General features: G+C 38.1%; 1 protein-coding gene across 2 annotated transcripts in view; it reads left to right on the forward strand.

The window, feature by feature from the left end:
- LOC136247287 (uncharacterized) overlaps positions 1–15,013 on the forward strand; it is a 178,425-nt gene that overhangs the window by 133,699 nt on the left and 29,713 nt on the right. For both annotated transcript variants that reach the window (XM_066038905.1, XM_066038906.1), the window contains exon 5: positions 8,181–8,528. In XM_066038905.1, coding sequence (XP_065894977.1) covers positions 8,181–8,528 — 348 coding nt within the window. The remainder of the gene's footprint in view (positions 1–8,180; positions 8,529–15,013) is intronic.

Consider the following 15,013-nt stretch of genomic DNA (forward strand, 5'->3'; position numbering starts at 1 on the left):
CCTCACTAATGTATAAAATAATTAATGACATGGTAGATATTAATGTGCACCAACAGTTTAGACCAAGCAACACCACAACTAGAGGTCACCATCAAAGATTTCTGCAGTTGCCAACAAGGGTAGATGCTTATATGAACTCCTTCTTTCCTTTTACAATAAAATTATGGAACCAACTAGATGATCATATTATCCAAGCTCCATCTCTTGATTTATTTAACAATTATATAAATTTGTAAATAAGTAGCTAACTACATATGTACGAATATACTCATGATTGAGTTTGTACATTAACAAATATATATATATATATACTCACGGTGTGGCGCGCCGGCTTCTTGGGCCGCACGACACACTATCGTGTGTCTTGATTACACGTATGGTCAAGTCATCAGCACGAACAGGAACGACGATTATACGTTTGTGCCTTCATTCACAGGGGAATCTATCCCCGGTTAGTTCATGTCTCTAGACCTCATAGTTTTCGAGAACATTATTTATTATTTATTAACTATTATTTATTTATGATGTAATTTTAACCGCGTTTCGTATTATCTTTACTACTTGGTTGTATAATTAAATACAGAGAAAAAGGCATTATGCCTGTGAGTCCTGCTCATTACAATAAACAATTACATTAAGAATAAAAGTTATCAATAAAAATTTTAAAATTGTCAGTAGAATTAGACGATTGTAATTGATTGTAATTCTAACCAATTAAACCAACTAACACTTTTTGAATCATATATAAAAACCACATCAATCACCTCTTATAGCCATAGTGGAAACACTGCTAATTATCTGAAACCTGCAATTAAATCTTTTATAACTGGAGAAGTAACCTACAATCAAAACCTGTTTTTTGAAGAGCTCTTGAGGAAAAGGAAGTCAGACTCTCCTGGAACAGAGTTGAACAATAGGTATAGTTACCAATGGCAGATACAGGGGGGTTGCAATGGTTTCAGCTGAAACCTCTCCTCGGAAAATAGATTAATTGATTGCTAAAGAAAAGGATGCAAAACACCCATCATTTGTGAAGAGACAAGAGTTCAGTAATACAAGGAGTGTTCTAGTCATATGATGGCAGGGCTGGAAGAAGTGGTCCGGCCAGTCTGGCCATAACCTGACCACTTTTTCAGCATTAGTTTCAAAAGTACATATCCGAGTCACTGATAGGCACACCTCAGATAGGCACTGCCGATTATGTTGGCGTGTTTTAGTGAATGATAGATGCCTAAAGCATCATGCAAGAATTGTGATAATGCCAGTAGAATACTTACATCATACTATTAAATCCTTCCCCGTGAAAATCAGTTATGGAAAAGATCGAAACACTCTAATAGAGCAGTCACCCTAATAGAGCACCTAGGTATTGACTGTGGATTTATTAGTCAAATGCTGGAAGCAAGCAAGTATGAAGTATAAAATTAATATCTTTGCATGGAAATGTATATACATTATTGGATGAATATTTCAGCACTGCAGCATAGCATGATAGGGTAAGATTAAGCACTATAGTTTTATAGTGCCTAGCTATCTATTCACTGAGTTGTGACTTCATCACATTAAAGTTAGTTATAAGTTAGGTATAGTTTCAAATGCTAGATTTCTACTGAATGTGTATCAAGACACACGATAGTGTGTCGTGCGGCCCAAGAAGCCGGCGCGCCAGACCGTGGGTATATTGACAGGAGGAAAGAAAACGTCATTTTCACAAATTTGTATCTCGGTGATACCTTATCCGATTGGAACCAAATTTGCTGCAGAGTTGTCCGCCAGCCTGGGGAGTCTACATACCAAATTTGAAGGAAATTACGCAAGCAATTTCCGAGATACAAGCAACCAAAGTTTCTGTTTTTTTTTTCTTATTCTTCGTGTTTTCACACACTCACATAAATTGCTATAAAACACAAACACGTACTCCGATCATCTTGAAATTTGGCACAGAGAAAGGCAGTCCAAAGGTGAATCCTAGTACCAAATTTGGTGCAAATCTGATGAACGGTTAAAGATTTATGACCAATTATTCTCCCAAAACAAGATAGATTTGTTGTCACGCCTACACTGTCATAGAAAGTACTGTAAGGACTTTCTAGGACTTTCTATGAAGATTATTCCAGCTATACATCGATTTTCAGCTCATTGCTCTAAGTGGTTTGCCTAGTAGGCATAAAAACTAATACTTTTTATTCATAAAAATCGATCGCATAATTAGCCTACAGGGTAAACCGCTTCATGGAATGAGTTGAAAATTGCTATGTAGATGGAGTAACCATCATAGGAGTGCCTTGTGGTGGTTTGAAAATCAAGATAAAGACCATAGAGATATGACACAAAACCCAACCTGTGTCAAAATTATGCGATCGATTTTTATGAATAAAAAAGTATTAGTTTTAAGCCTACTAGGCAAACCGCTTAGAGCAATGAGCTGAAAATCGATGTGTAGCTGGAATAATCTTCATAGAAAGTCCTTGTGGTAGTACAGAAGAATTGGATTGCAAACCACTGAGTTATATGATTCGAAAGCCAACTCCGTGTAGCAAATGTGAGATTGAGGTAATCTAATAGAACAATCACCCTAATAAAGCATTCAGCTAGTTCATGACTTACTCCATTATAGATTTCTATTACATTGCAAATTGTGCTGTAGGGAGTTCAGCAGCAACCAGTTAATATTGTAGAAAGTTCAGCTAAAAGCAAGTTACCCTGTACAGAGTTCAGCTACTAATAATTATATCACTGTATAATTATAACAAGTCACAGTGAAGAGAGTTCAGCTATCAACAAGTTGTGCACCTTGTAGATAGTTCAGCTACAAACAACTCACTCTGTAGAAATTCTGCTAAAAACAAGTCTTTATGCAGCGAGTTTAACAACCAAAATCCACCATGTAAAGAGTCCAGCTTTACTAACAAGTTACTCTGTAGAGAGATCAGCTAGAAACAAGAGAGAGCTCAGCTAGAAAATGTCACCTTGTAGAGAGTTCAGCTACAAAGAAACCATCCTGTAGAGAGATCAGCTAGAAACAAGTCACCTGTAGAGGCATCAGCTACAAAGAAACCATCCTGTAGAGATTTCAGCTACAAACAAATCACCTTGCAGAGAGTTTGGCTACAAAAAATTACCCTGTAGAATATTCAGCTACAAACAAATCACCTTGTAGAGTGTACAACTAGACACAAGTCACCCAGTAGAGAGATCAGCTAGAAGAAATCAACTTGCAGAGAGTTCAGCTACAAAGAAACCAGAGTTCAGCTACACACAAATCTCCCTGTAGAGAGTTCAGCTACAACCACATCACAATGCATAGAGTTTGGCTACAAAGAAACAATCATGTAGAGAGTTCAGCTAGAAACAAATCGCCCTGTACAGAATTCAGCTAAAAACAAATCACCCTGTAGAGAGATCAGCTAGAAGAAGTCACCTTGTAGAGAGTTCAGCTATGTATAAAGAAACCACCATGTATAGAGTTCAAATCACCTATAGAGAGTTCAGCTAAAAACAAATCACCCTGTAGAGAGATCAGCTAGAAGAAGTCACCTTGTAGAGAGTTCAGCTATGTATAAAGAAACCACCATGTATAGAGTTCAAATCACCTATAGAGAGTTCAGCTAAAAACAAATCACCCTGTAGAGAGATCAGCTAGAAGAGGTCGCCTTGTAGAGAGTTCAGCTCCAAAAAAAACACCCTGTAGAGAGTTCAGCTGCAAATAAAATTAATCACCTTGTAGAGAGTTCAGCTATAAACAAGTCACCCCATAGAGAGATCAGCTACAAAGAAACCATCCTGTAGAGAGTTCGGCTACAAACAAGTTACCCTATAGAGAGATCAACAAGAAAGAATTTTCTTGTAGAGAGTTCAGCTACAAACAAATCACCCTGTAGAGAGTTCAATTACAAACAGTTAACCTTATGGATAGTTAAGCTGGAAACAAATCATCCTGTAGAGAGATCAGCTAGAAACAATTCATCCTGTAGAAAGATCAGCTAGAACGATCATCTTGTAGAGAGTTTAGCTACAAACAAATCACCCTGCAGATAGTTCAGTACAAACAAGTCACTCTGTAGAGAGATCAGCTAGAAGAAGTTACCTTGTAGAGTGTTCAGCTACAAAGAAACCATCTTGTAGGGAGTTCAGCTACAAACAAATCACCTATACAGAATTCAGCTACAAACAAATCACCCCGTAGAGAGATCAGCTAGAAGAAGTTATCTTGTAGATAGTTCAACTACAAACAAATCGTCCTGTAGAGAGATCAGCTAGAAGAAGTTACCTTGTAGAGAGTTCAGCTACAAACAAATCACCCTGTAGAAATATCAGCTAGAAGAAGTCACCTTGTAGAAAGTTACAAAGAAACCATCATGTAGAGAGTTCAGTTACAAACTAGAGACTTTGTAGAGACATCAGCTAGAAAAGTTACCTTGTAGAGGGTTCAGCTACAGAGAAACCATTCTGTAAAGAGCTCAGCTGCAAACAAATCATCTGTACAGAATTCAGCTACAAACAAATCACCCTGTAGAGAAATCAGCTATAAGAAGTCACCTTGTAGAGAGTTCAGCTACAAAGAAACCACCATGTAGAGAGTTCAGCTGCAAACAAATCACCCTGTACATAATTCAGCTGTAAATAAATCACCTTGTAGAAAGATCAGCTAGAAGAAGTTACCTTGTAGAGTGTTCAGCTAACGTTGCAGAGAGTTCAGCTACAAAGAAACCATCATGTAGAGAGTTAAGCTACAAACAAGTCATCCTGTAGAAAGATCAGCTAGAAGAAGTTACCTTGTAGAGAGTTCAGCTACAAAGAAACCAGAGCTCAGCTGCAAACAAATCACCCTGTAGAGAATTCATCTACAAAAGATGGCCATGTAGATAGTTCAACTAGACGAAGTCACCTTGTAGAGTGTTCAGCTACAAAGAAACCACCATGTAGAGAGTTCAGCTGATAACAAATTACTCTGTAGAGAATTCAGCTACAAACAAATTACCCTGTATAGAGATCAGCTACAAACAAGTCATCCTGTAGAGATATCAGCTAGATACAAGTTACCCTATAGGGATCAACTACAAACAAATTACCCTGTAGAAATATGTGTTGGAAACAAATCACCATGTAAAGAGTCCAGCTAGAAACAAGTCACTCTGAAAGAGTTCAGCTACAAACAGTGGGAGTTTCAGCTACTGTTCAGTTATGCATTAGAAGTCACCTTATTACCTATACAAAGTATGTGATTATCTTTCATTGTTAAATATACAAATATTTTTAATCAGACAAAAATTTTTACACAAAATTTCTTCCATTGTTCCACAGTACCTGCAGAAAAGAAAAAAATACAGAAACAAGTTAGAAGGAAGCACCAAAACCAGTTAATGGCTGGCTTTGTGGCTTGCAATACAAAAAGAAGTGATATCTAAACCAAAACAGCCAAGCTGTAAAAAAAAGAGTGCGGCCCCCCAAAAGGCCAGGATGAAAAAAGATGTAAAATCCATTGTGGCAGCCAAGAAATGGCTGTGATGGTAGGTTAATGGCAAAAAATTTAATTACGACCATTCAGGTGAATTTGGTGCCGAATCATAGTGGAGTAGGCAATGCAAATTCACCTGAATTGTTGTAATTAAAAATATTGCCATTAACCTACCATCACAGCCATTTCTTGGCTGCCACATTGCTTTTTTCATGCTGGCCTTTTGGGGGGGGGGGCCCATCCTTTTTTACAGCTTGGCTGTTTTGGTTTAGATAGTAGCTACAACAAAGGGAATAATACTGTATTTACATGTGTTACAACTGCATAATATAAGAAATCAATATGAACACATGATGTAGTTACAATACAGCTCAAAGGTAACGTAGCGAGTATACACATGCGAGTAATGCTCGCATCTTCTCGCGGGATCATTCTTTTGCCGTGTACTGTACAATATACCTGTGGAATATCACGTGGATATGCACTAGCCGCACGAGAAACTCGCCACTCATGAGAACACTCGCTACTGAGTTTAGTAACTTCATACAACACTTAAATCACATAAACATTTGTGATCGGTCCCATAATTATGTTCTTGCAAGCCTAGCTAGCTAATTATACAGTAGAATGCAATAAACGCACGCCTAGGCCCGCAGAACGCAATGGGTGGAATATTTACGAAAACGAAAAAAAAAAATTCTAAATTCTAAAGCGCTTGTTTCACAATGAAAGAAAGTGATAACACCAAAAACCTTGGTAGCACCATGATCCCAAAAGCAAGAGGAGTTCCAAACTCTTTGTTTCGTGTCAGTACTCTCAAGGAGACAGAAGATATCAGCGTTAGTCTGCCTTGCGTTAGACGAGTAGTTCACTATCGCTTTTTTTCTCACGTTCGTTCTCTTTCGCCGGTCCCCCGTGGACGTAGGAAAGTCCTGGAAGACAAAACTTAACCAGCAATGGATTTGCTTGTTCATGGAGAATTCGATGGTGCAAGTTGCATCTTGGTAGAGGACTGCATCCGTCTGTTATGATCATTTTATTAAACGCCTGCAGTAATTTATTGTCACTGTACAAATCGATTTTTTGCTGTTAGCACTTCGTATCGCTGTAACTTCAAAATTTCTTGGCTTCTAGAGTTGAAACTTTGGTTGACCATTCCTTTAACTATCTAGATAAAGAAAATACGAATTATAAAAATGCACTAACTGGGATTCTGTGGCATTACTTGGCGACCAATCCATCTAGGTTTAAGGTAGCTATACTGCTAGCTACAGCACTGACTGTAGTCCGTGACAGTCAAGGTCAAGTCAGTAGCTAAGTTACCAAGTATTCAGTAGCTACAACACAGGCATTGCAATAGGAGACTTCACAGCTGGCGGAACTGAGCCAGTGCAGCCTCCCAAGACCATAGGTGAGACCTGTTATCTAGTCTTGCGTGACGCTCTCGAGTAAAGTTAGCTATCGTGGAGCATTACTGTAGCCTTGCTGTATCCACACAGGTCACTCGAGCGCATGTCACGCGCGTCATGCGTGTACATGCGACGTTACCCGTGAGCTGTACTGTACATGCAGTGAGTTTAATACAAGTGTTAGTCAATAATGTACTAGATTTACAGCTGAAAGTAGTCTCAGATTTAATCTCAGAGCTAGCAATTTAAAAAATTTTCCTGGGAGAGCATACCCCCAGATCCTCCAGCATTCACACAGCAAAGTGCTGTTTCATAGTGCCTACAGGTTGGCCTAACCACTTTAGAATTGCTTCCTCTGGCCCTGTCTGATAGGCTGACATTTCATTAATTATGCATGTAAAATTTAATGTAGTTTAATTTGGCACTTGGTTTGTTTCTACAAAAATGTATGGTTTGGCTAGTTAAATGGCTTTTCTAAAACCCTGTAAAAATATGTTGATTATCTGACCTATTGATTTGGGCTGGAAAGGGATTTATAATTATAAAGACCTTTTGTTTTAGCCAGTTTTGAGTTCTGAATGGCTGATAACTGGGCCTAATTGATCCCCACACATTCTTCCTACTTTTTATAAATAACTTCTCATCCTCCTGTCCACTACCCCTATTGGAGCTCACCTAAAACAGTCAACATCTTCAGAAAAGCTATCTTAAGTGGTTGGGGAAATTTACATAGCTGTTAGCTACTTTGTACAATGGAATGGATGGCCAGAAAGATAAGAAATAAGTATAAAATATGTGAAAATTTGGTATATACAATACATGTAGCTTAACCCATTAGCAAGCTACAACACTCTAAACATAGGTATAGCAAGATATTTTAGATAGGGGGCTCTGTTCCAAGCTACAGGTGCACCAGTGTGCTCAGCATATGAAGCATGATCTCTCTATGAAAGCATGCTCCCACAGGAAAAGTTTGAAATTGAAGCCTTGTGAGAGGGCAATTTTACACACTGACCAGTCTACGTATTTTAACAACTGACTGTTCTATTAGAGTATTTAAATCTTTTTGAAAGCTACATAAATCAGAAAATCAATAGAAGACTCCATCCCCCAGTTGCTATGCCTATAACATCTAAATACCTGAACCAGAAATTTCTCAATACACAGACAATAAGACTGGTTTTCCCAGAGGTAAAAATGTCATATTGTATTGTGTATGTAAAGGTTTTCATGAGATGATATAAACTTTTATTGTATTTGAGTGCATATTGGAAGTTTGAGAGTGTTATAACCTTGGAAATTTTTCACAATAGATGACATGGAAAAAGACAAGTCAACAGCATTTAAAGTATTTCAGTATTGTTATGACGAATTAGTGTCAACCTTGCCAATGAATGATGTTAAATTTATAAGAGAGCTGTGCAAAATTGGACTGCTACCTGGAAATACAGAAGCTTCTCTGAAATCACTTAAAACACGTGAAGAAAAAGCCAAATATTTTCTTGATACTATCAAACCAGAACTAGAAAAAGGTGATGAAACACAGTTTGAAAAGTTGCTCTCTGTTATGCGTAAATGCGACCATAAGCGTGTCAGAGATTTAGCAGAAATGATTGATTCAGCTAAAGAAATCATGGAGGCAAATAAAAAGAAATACAAGCGTAAGTGTTCTGTGTAATAGCTGTATTACACCAATAAAGATTATCCTGTTTGTAAGACTCCTGAGAGCTGCTGTCCTGATGCCACAGTCACAGTGTTTACAAGTAGTAAGTGTGCTATCATTTCCTTTGTGGTATAGAACATTGCATTACAGGCATTACCAAATTTTGATTTTGTCTTTTGTTTAAGCGGTAATGTATCGATTTTAATTGATGAAACAACCTTTTGTATTAGAGTACCTACTGATACCCTGTAATTTCTCCACTTAATTTGGCCATGTAAACTTTCATCAAATCGGTTTTGCTTCTTTTGTGAAAATTTTCATAATTGTACAGGTAATCAAACACATTTGAGAGCAATTAAGCAATAATTGTATGAAAAATAGTTGAAATTGCATAAAGCAAAGCTAAGTGCAATTTTGGCTGTTACCAGTACAATATTTCCGTAATTGCACAGAAGAACATGTATCCAGTTTTGTGGGACCACTAATTTCTAACTTGTGGTTACATCATTTTCAGTACTTAAAAGGTTTCTTAATCTGTTTGGATAGCTACTTATTAGCTGTTGTACTTAAAATGTCAGCAATCCTGGTTGGCTATATGTGACCGGATCTGTGAAAACCCAACACAATGGCGAATTCCTGTTTATTAAATATTTATAATATGCTTAGCCAAGTACACCTTCTGGCAAAGTTTCAGCCTCATAAGCCAATAACTTTCACAGTTAAGCCCTACTACAAAGTAGCAACAACAGAAAAATCGATTTGTACGGCAAGTATAGGGAAAATAAATTACAGGCGCTTACTAAAATGATTTTAACTTATGAACAGGTTGATGTATTGGGCTGAAATTTTCACCATCATGTTCGCCATGGATATACGAATCCTTTACTGGGTTAGGTCTTCCTTCTATCACCTTTCTTCACTACATACAAAGGCAAACTTCATGAAGAAAAAGTACGATTGCTTCGACGTGACATAAACAAACGTTCATATCTTGTGTATCTGGGTCTACTGCAATGAAACAAAGATTTTCCAACTCCTCTTGAGTAGGCAAATAAGATGATATCCAGGTTTTTTTTTTGTTAGTCACTTCCTTCAATAAGAAAGGCATTCAAAAACGTTACGAATTTTTTTCAATCAAGACACATGGTAGTGTGTCGTGCGGCCCAAGAAGCCGGTGCGCAACACCCATGAGTATAATTACCAGAAAAACGGAAACGCAATTTTCGCACCTCTGTAGCGGGGGTGGATCTAGGGGGTGACCAACCCCCCCTGCTCCCCCTTCATTTTTAAGCTTTACTTGATCAATATGCTGAGAATTACATATGTGACCCGGTCTGCGAAAAGGGCTCTTATAGCCTTTCCAATTATCCATGTTTGGCTAATCATAACTCCTAATCTACTAAAGCTATCACCATGTAATTACACCCACAGCTACTGCCAGGTTAGGGTTGTTGAGTGACCAAATTGTAGGCTTGTACCATATTCACCAGTCAAGTTATGGGTTACCATATTTATGCAATTGGAAAGGCTATAAGAGCCCTTTTCGCAGACCGGGTCACATATAATGAAATTTTGTCTTAGCATAATTATATAAACACTGATAATACAAATACTCATAAACCCACCTTATAAACTTCTTTCCAAGGCATTATAGTGGATTTGTGCTAAAGGTTATGCAACAAGGACCCAGATCAGCATTGGGTGTGTACAAGATCGATATACTATACTGTAATAAAACATTCAGTGTAAGCAAAAAAGTTTGTTCTGTTATAGAATTTTTCCAAATCTGCCTGCGCCTATACACAATGAAGTGCATTGGTCTGTTTAAAAGGCTTGATCATCTACTTGTGTAGTTATTACCGGTACCGGTATACTTAATTCAGGTACACAATTTCCATTTAAAATGCTCTCAGGTTCAATCTTGTATCATTCAAATTTCCAGTTTCAACATTATTATTCTATCATTCATGCAATTGTGAGAGGGTGCATCATGTGCTTGGTTGTCTGAACCTACCTAAGCCTTTCCATTAGCAAAGAAAAAAAATGCTGCAGAGAGCCAGCTATATCTAAAGGTAGTATCAAGACACACGGTAGTGTGTCGTGCGGCCCAAGAAGCCGGCGTGCAACACCCGTAAGTATATTGACAGGAAGAACGAAAACGCAATTTTCGTACCTCCATAGCTCTGTGTTGCCTTGATGAAACAAGACAATTTTTGCTGTGGACACTCCCTCCAACAGCAATACTCCACATTCTAAATTTGGGTCAAATCACTTCAAGCGTTCCCGAGATATGCGACTTCAAAAATTGGCTTAGTTTCTTAGTTTTTTTTCTTCCTCTTTTCACATACTTCAAAAACTACTATAAAATGCAAACGCTATATCCGATTGCCTTGAAATTTGGCACACAGAAGGGGGGGGGGGGAGTATAAAGGTGCATCTAGGTACCAACTTTGGCTGGAATACGATAAACAGGCAAAGTTATTCGTGATTATTAACGAAAAATAACACCAATATATTGTCACGCCTACAGGGTAAACCGCTTATGGGAAGAAGCTGAAAATCGGTGGGTGAATAGGTTAACTGTTGAACCTCAAAAAGCTTTTGCGGTTTGAAAGAAATCAACCTAAAAACTAGGAAGATACAACTAAAAAACCAACAGTGTGTAACAATTATGCAATCGAGATTAGCTAATAAAAACGACTACTTGTCATGCCTACCAGAAAAACCGCTTGGGGTAATGCTTTGAAAATCGCTGTACAAATGGAGTAATCATCTTAGAAAGGTTTTTCAATGGTGTAGAAGAATCATACTTAAAGCCACGGAGTTATAATACGAAATCCAACTTAGTGTAGCAAGTGCGAAATCAAGATACTCTAATAGAGCAGTCATCCTAATAGAGCAGTCACCCTGAAGAGAATTCAAGAGATCAGCTAGAAATAAGCAACCTGTATGGAGATCAGCTACAAACAAATCACCCTGTAGAGAGTTCAGTAACAAACAATTCACTTGTAGATAGATCAGCTAGAAGAAGTTACCCTGTAGGGAGTTTAACCACGGAAAGAAGTACTTCAGCTAGAAGAAGTCACATTGTAGAGAGTTCAGCCATAAAAAAACCACCATGTAGAGAGTTCAGCTACAAACAATTCACCCTGTAGAGAGATCAACTACAAACAAGTCACCCTGTAGAGAGATCAGCTAGAAGAAGTTGCCTTGTAGAGAGTTCAGCTACAAAGAAGCCATCAGTAGAGAGTTCAGCTACAAACAAATCGCCCTGTAGAGAGATCAGCTAGAAGAAGGTACCTTGTAGAGAGTTCAGCTACAAAGAAACCATCATGTAAAGGGTTCAGCTGCAAACAAATCACCTGTAGAGAGTTCAGCTACAAACAAATCTCCCTGTAGAGAAATCAGCTAGAAGAAGTTTTCTTGTAGAGAGTTCAGCTACAAACAAATCACCCTATAGAAAGATCAGCTAGAAGAAGTCATCTTGTAGAGGGTTCAGTTACAAAGAAAACACCATGTAGAGAGTTCTGGGACAAACTAGTGACCTTGTAGAGACATCAGCTAGAAGAAGTTACCTTGCAGTGAGTTCAACTACAAACAATTCACCCTGTTCAGAGATCAGTTAGAAGAAGTTTTCTTGTAGAGAGTTCAGCTACAAACAAATCACCCTGTAGAAAGATCAGCTAGAAGAAGTCACCTTATAGATAGTTCAGTTACAAAGAAACCACCATGTAGAGAAATCAGCTACAAAGTAGTGACACTGTAGAGACATCAGCTAGAAGAAGTTACCTTGTATAGAGTTCAGCTACAAAGAAACCATTCTGTAAAGAACTCAGCTGCAAACAAGTTCCTATACAGAATTCAGCTACAAATAAATCACCCTGTAGAGAGATCAGCTAGAAGAAGTTACCTTGTAGATAGTTCAGCTACAAACAAATCATTCTGTAGAGAGATCAGCTAGAAGAAGTTACCTCGTAGATAGTTCAGCTACAATTCACCCTGTACAGAGCTCAGTTAGAGGAGGTTTCCTTGTAGAGAGTTCAGCTACAAAAAAACCACCATGTAGAAAGTTCAACTACAAAAAATTCACCCTGTACAGAGCTCAGTTAAAAGAGGTTTCCTTGTAGATAGTTCAGCTACAAACAAATCACCCTGTAGAAAGATCAGCTAGAAGAAGTCACCTTGTAGAGTGTTCAGTTACAAAGAAACCACCATGGAGAGTTCTGTAATAAATATGTATTATAATATTATAATTTGTACATTTACTGATAAAATCAGAAATATTTAAAGTATTTAACATCTGCTTCATCTTTTCTTCTTCCTGTTGTAAAGAAAAAAAATAGATTAAAAAAGCCTCAAAGCTGGCCATAGGCCAGCTTTGGGGTATACAAGCCAAGCTGTAAAAAAAGTGTGCGGCCCTCAAAAAGGCTATGGTGAAAACAGACATGAAATCCAAGGTGATGGCCAAAAAATGGCTTTGATGGTAGGTTAATGGTAAAAATTTTAATAACAACAATTCAGGTGAATTTTGTGCCATGATCAAGCAACACTAAAATTCACCTTAATTGTCATTATTAAAATTTTTACCATTAACCTACCATCACAGCCATTTCTTGGCTGCCACCTTGGATTTCACATCTATTTTCACCATAGCCTTTTTGAGGGCTGCACTCTTTTTTTACAGCTAGGCTGCTTTGAATTAGATAATATATAATGAAATGTTTCACCCATTGTTTTCAATGCTTTATACTGGAAATTTAGGCTTGCGCTAGGTTTTCGCAGATCCGGTCATGTAATGTATACTCAAAATATCAATACTTAAATCTCAGTGCATGGGAGTATCAAAGCACCGCGCTGGGTTATAACTACCATCACAGCATAATTCATACACAAATACTGACTGTATTTATTCCGTCTAAGTTTTGGTGTTGGAACCAATAGTCCAAAAATTCTACCTTGGCTCAAACAAAAATAGACCACAGCCATCAATAGTGAATAACATTAGAGTCATTTATAGTTTTGAGGTTCGTTTTGTCTCGTTATAGGGAGTTTTTAAAAATAGTTGTTCCAATACTGAATAAAGACGGGGTTAGAATAGATAGTATTGGAACACTATTTTTGCTGTGCATACAGCTAGACAGAGCGGCGCTGCTACTGTACGATATATTAGTTATCACCCAGTGATAACTAACTTATCACCCTATTTCGGAGCCACTCAGTCTCGTTTGTGACATCATAATAACCGCGAATGGCATTGTTTACCAACGGAACAAAGAGCCAAATAAGGAAATATTGATACAAAAGACACCAATACAGTACTTAAACTAGCTAAATCTCACAAGAAAACTGTTAATCGTTTACACAATAACACTACAAGTTACCAATACGATAGTTTAACAAATGTCAAGAATAGTCCGTGACGATTTTCGCTCCACAATCACTCGGGTATCACTCTTTTCACCCTATTTCATAACCCTACAGAACTTAGACAAAAAACGGTGAACCAAAAAGGCAAAAAAAAAGTGCAGTCTTGAGGGGGGATCGAACCCAGGATCCCAGTGTGATGGTCCAGCGTGCTACCGATTATGCTACCGCTGCTAGCTCCCTTGATTCCCTTCTTTTGTATCTTATAAATGTGACTAACGAAATAAGCTGTATATAGTAAGAAGAACCTAACCCTAAAGGTGAAGAAGAAACCAAAGCTGAACTCTAATCCTAACCCTAACGCTAACACTACTAGACGCTTCCCCTAAGGTCTACTACTCGTGGAAACTACTGGACGCTTCCCCTAAAGTCTACTATTCGCGGAAACTACTGGACGCATCCCCTAAAGTCGACTACTCGCGGCAACTACTAGATGCGTGCCCTAAAGTCGAAGAGAGAGAGCAACAACTACAGTAGGAAGTCTGGATGCTTTTGAGCTTAATATTACGTAAGGGTTATGAAAGGTGGTGAAAGGAGTAAAACCCGCAATCACTCCCAACGGTCACTATGGTGAAGAACTAACTTCCTCTAGCTTCATCGTTCTATCTTGGACTATGGTAGCCACTTGTTGGTCTTTATTTTTCTCTTGCACACCATGCGACACCACCATACCAACTTCTGATGAAGGCGAATCGTACCTGGAACCGCTGCTTCAGGCCCGTAGCCAGGGGGGGTTCGGGGGGTTCTGAAGAACCGCCCTCTTGGAAAAAAGGTCCACAATTTCAGTAAAAGGTCCACAATTTTAGCAAAAAGGTCCACAATTTTAGTATACAAGTCCAAATTTTCAGGAGCAAAAGTCCATTAGCTACAGTTTACTAGATACCACTATAATAAGAAGCTAAAATAAGTGCTCCGAGTAACTCATTCAGTGCTTGCATTAAATGCAATGCAAGATCGAGATACTCTAATAGAGCAGTCAACCACTCTAATAGAACAATCACTCTAATAGAACAGTCACAATTACATTTTCTTTTAAAAGCTACTTAATTTACATGTAGA

Source organism: Dysidea avara, chromosome 2 (genome assembly GCF_963678975.1).
Source record: "Dysidea avara chromosome 2, odDysAvar1.4, whole genome shotgun sequence".
In the NCBI taxonomy this organism is placed as follows: domain Eukaryota; kingdom Metazoa; phylum Porifera; class Demospongiae; order Dictyoceratida; family Dysideidae; genus Dysidea; species Dysidea avara.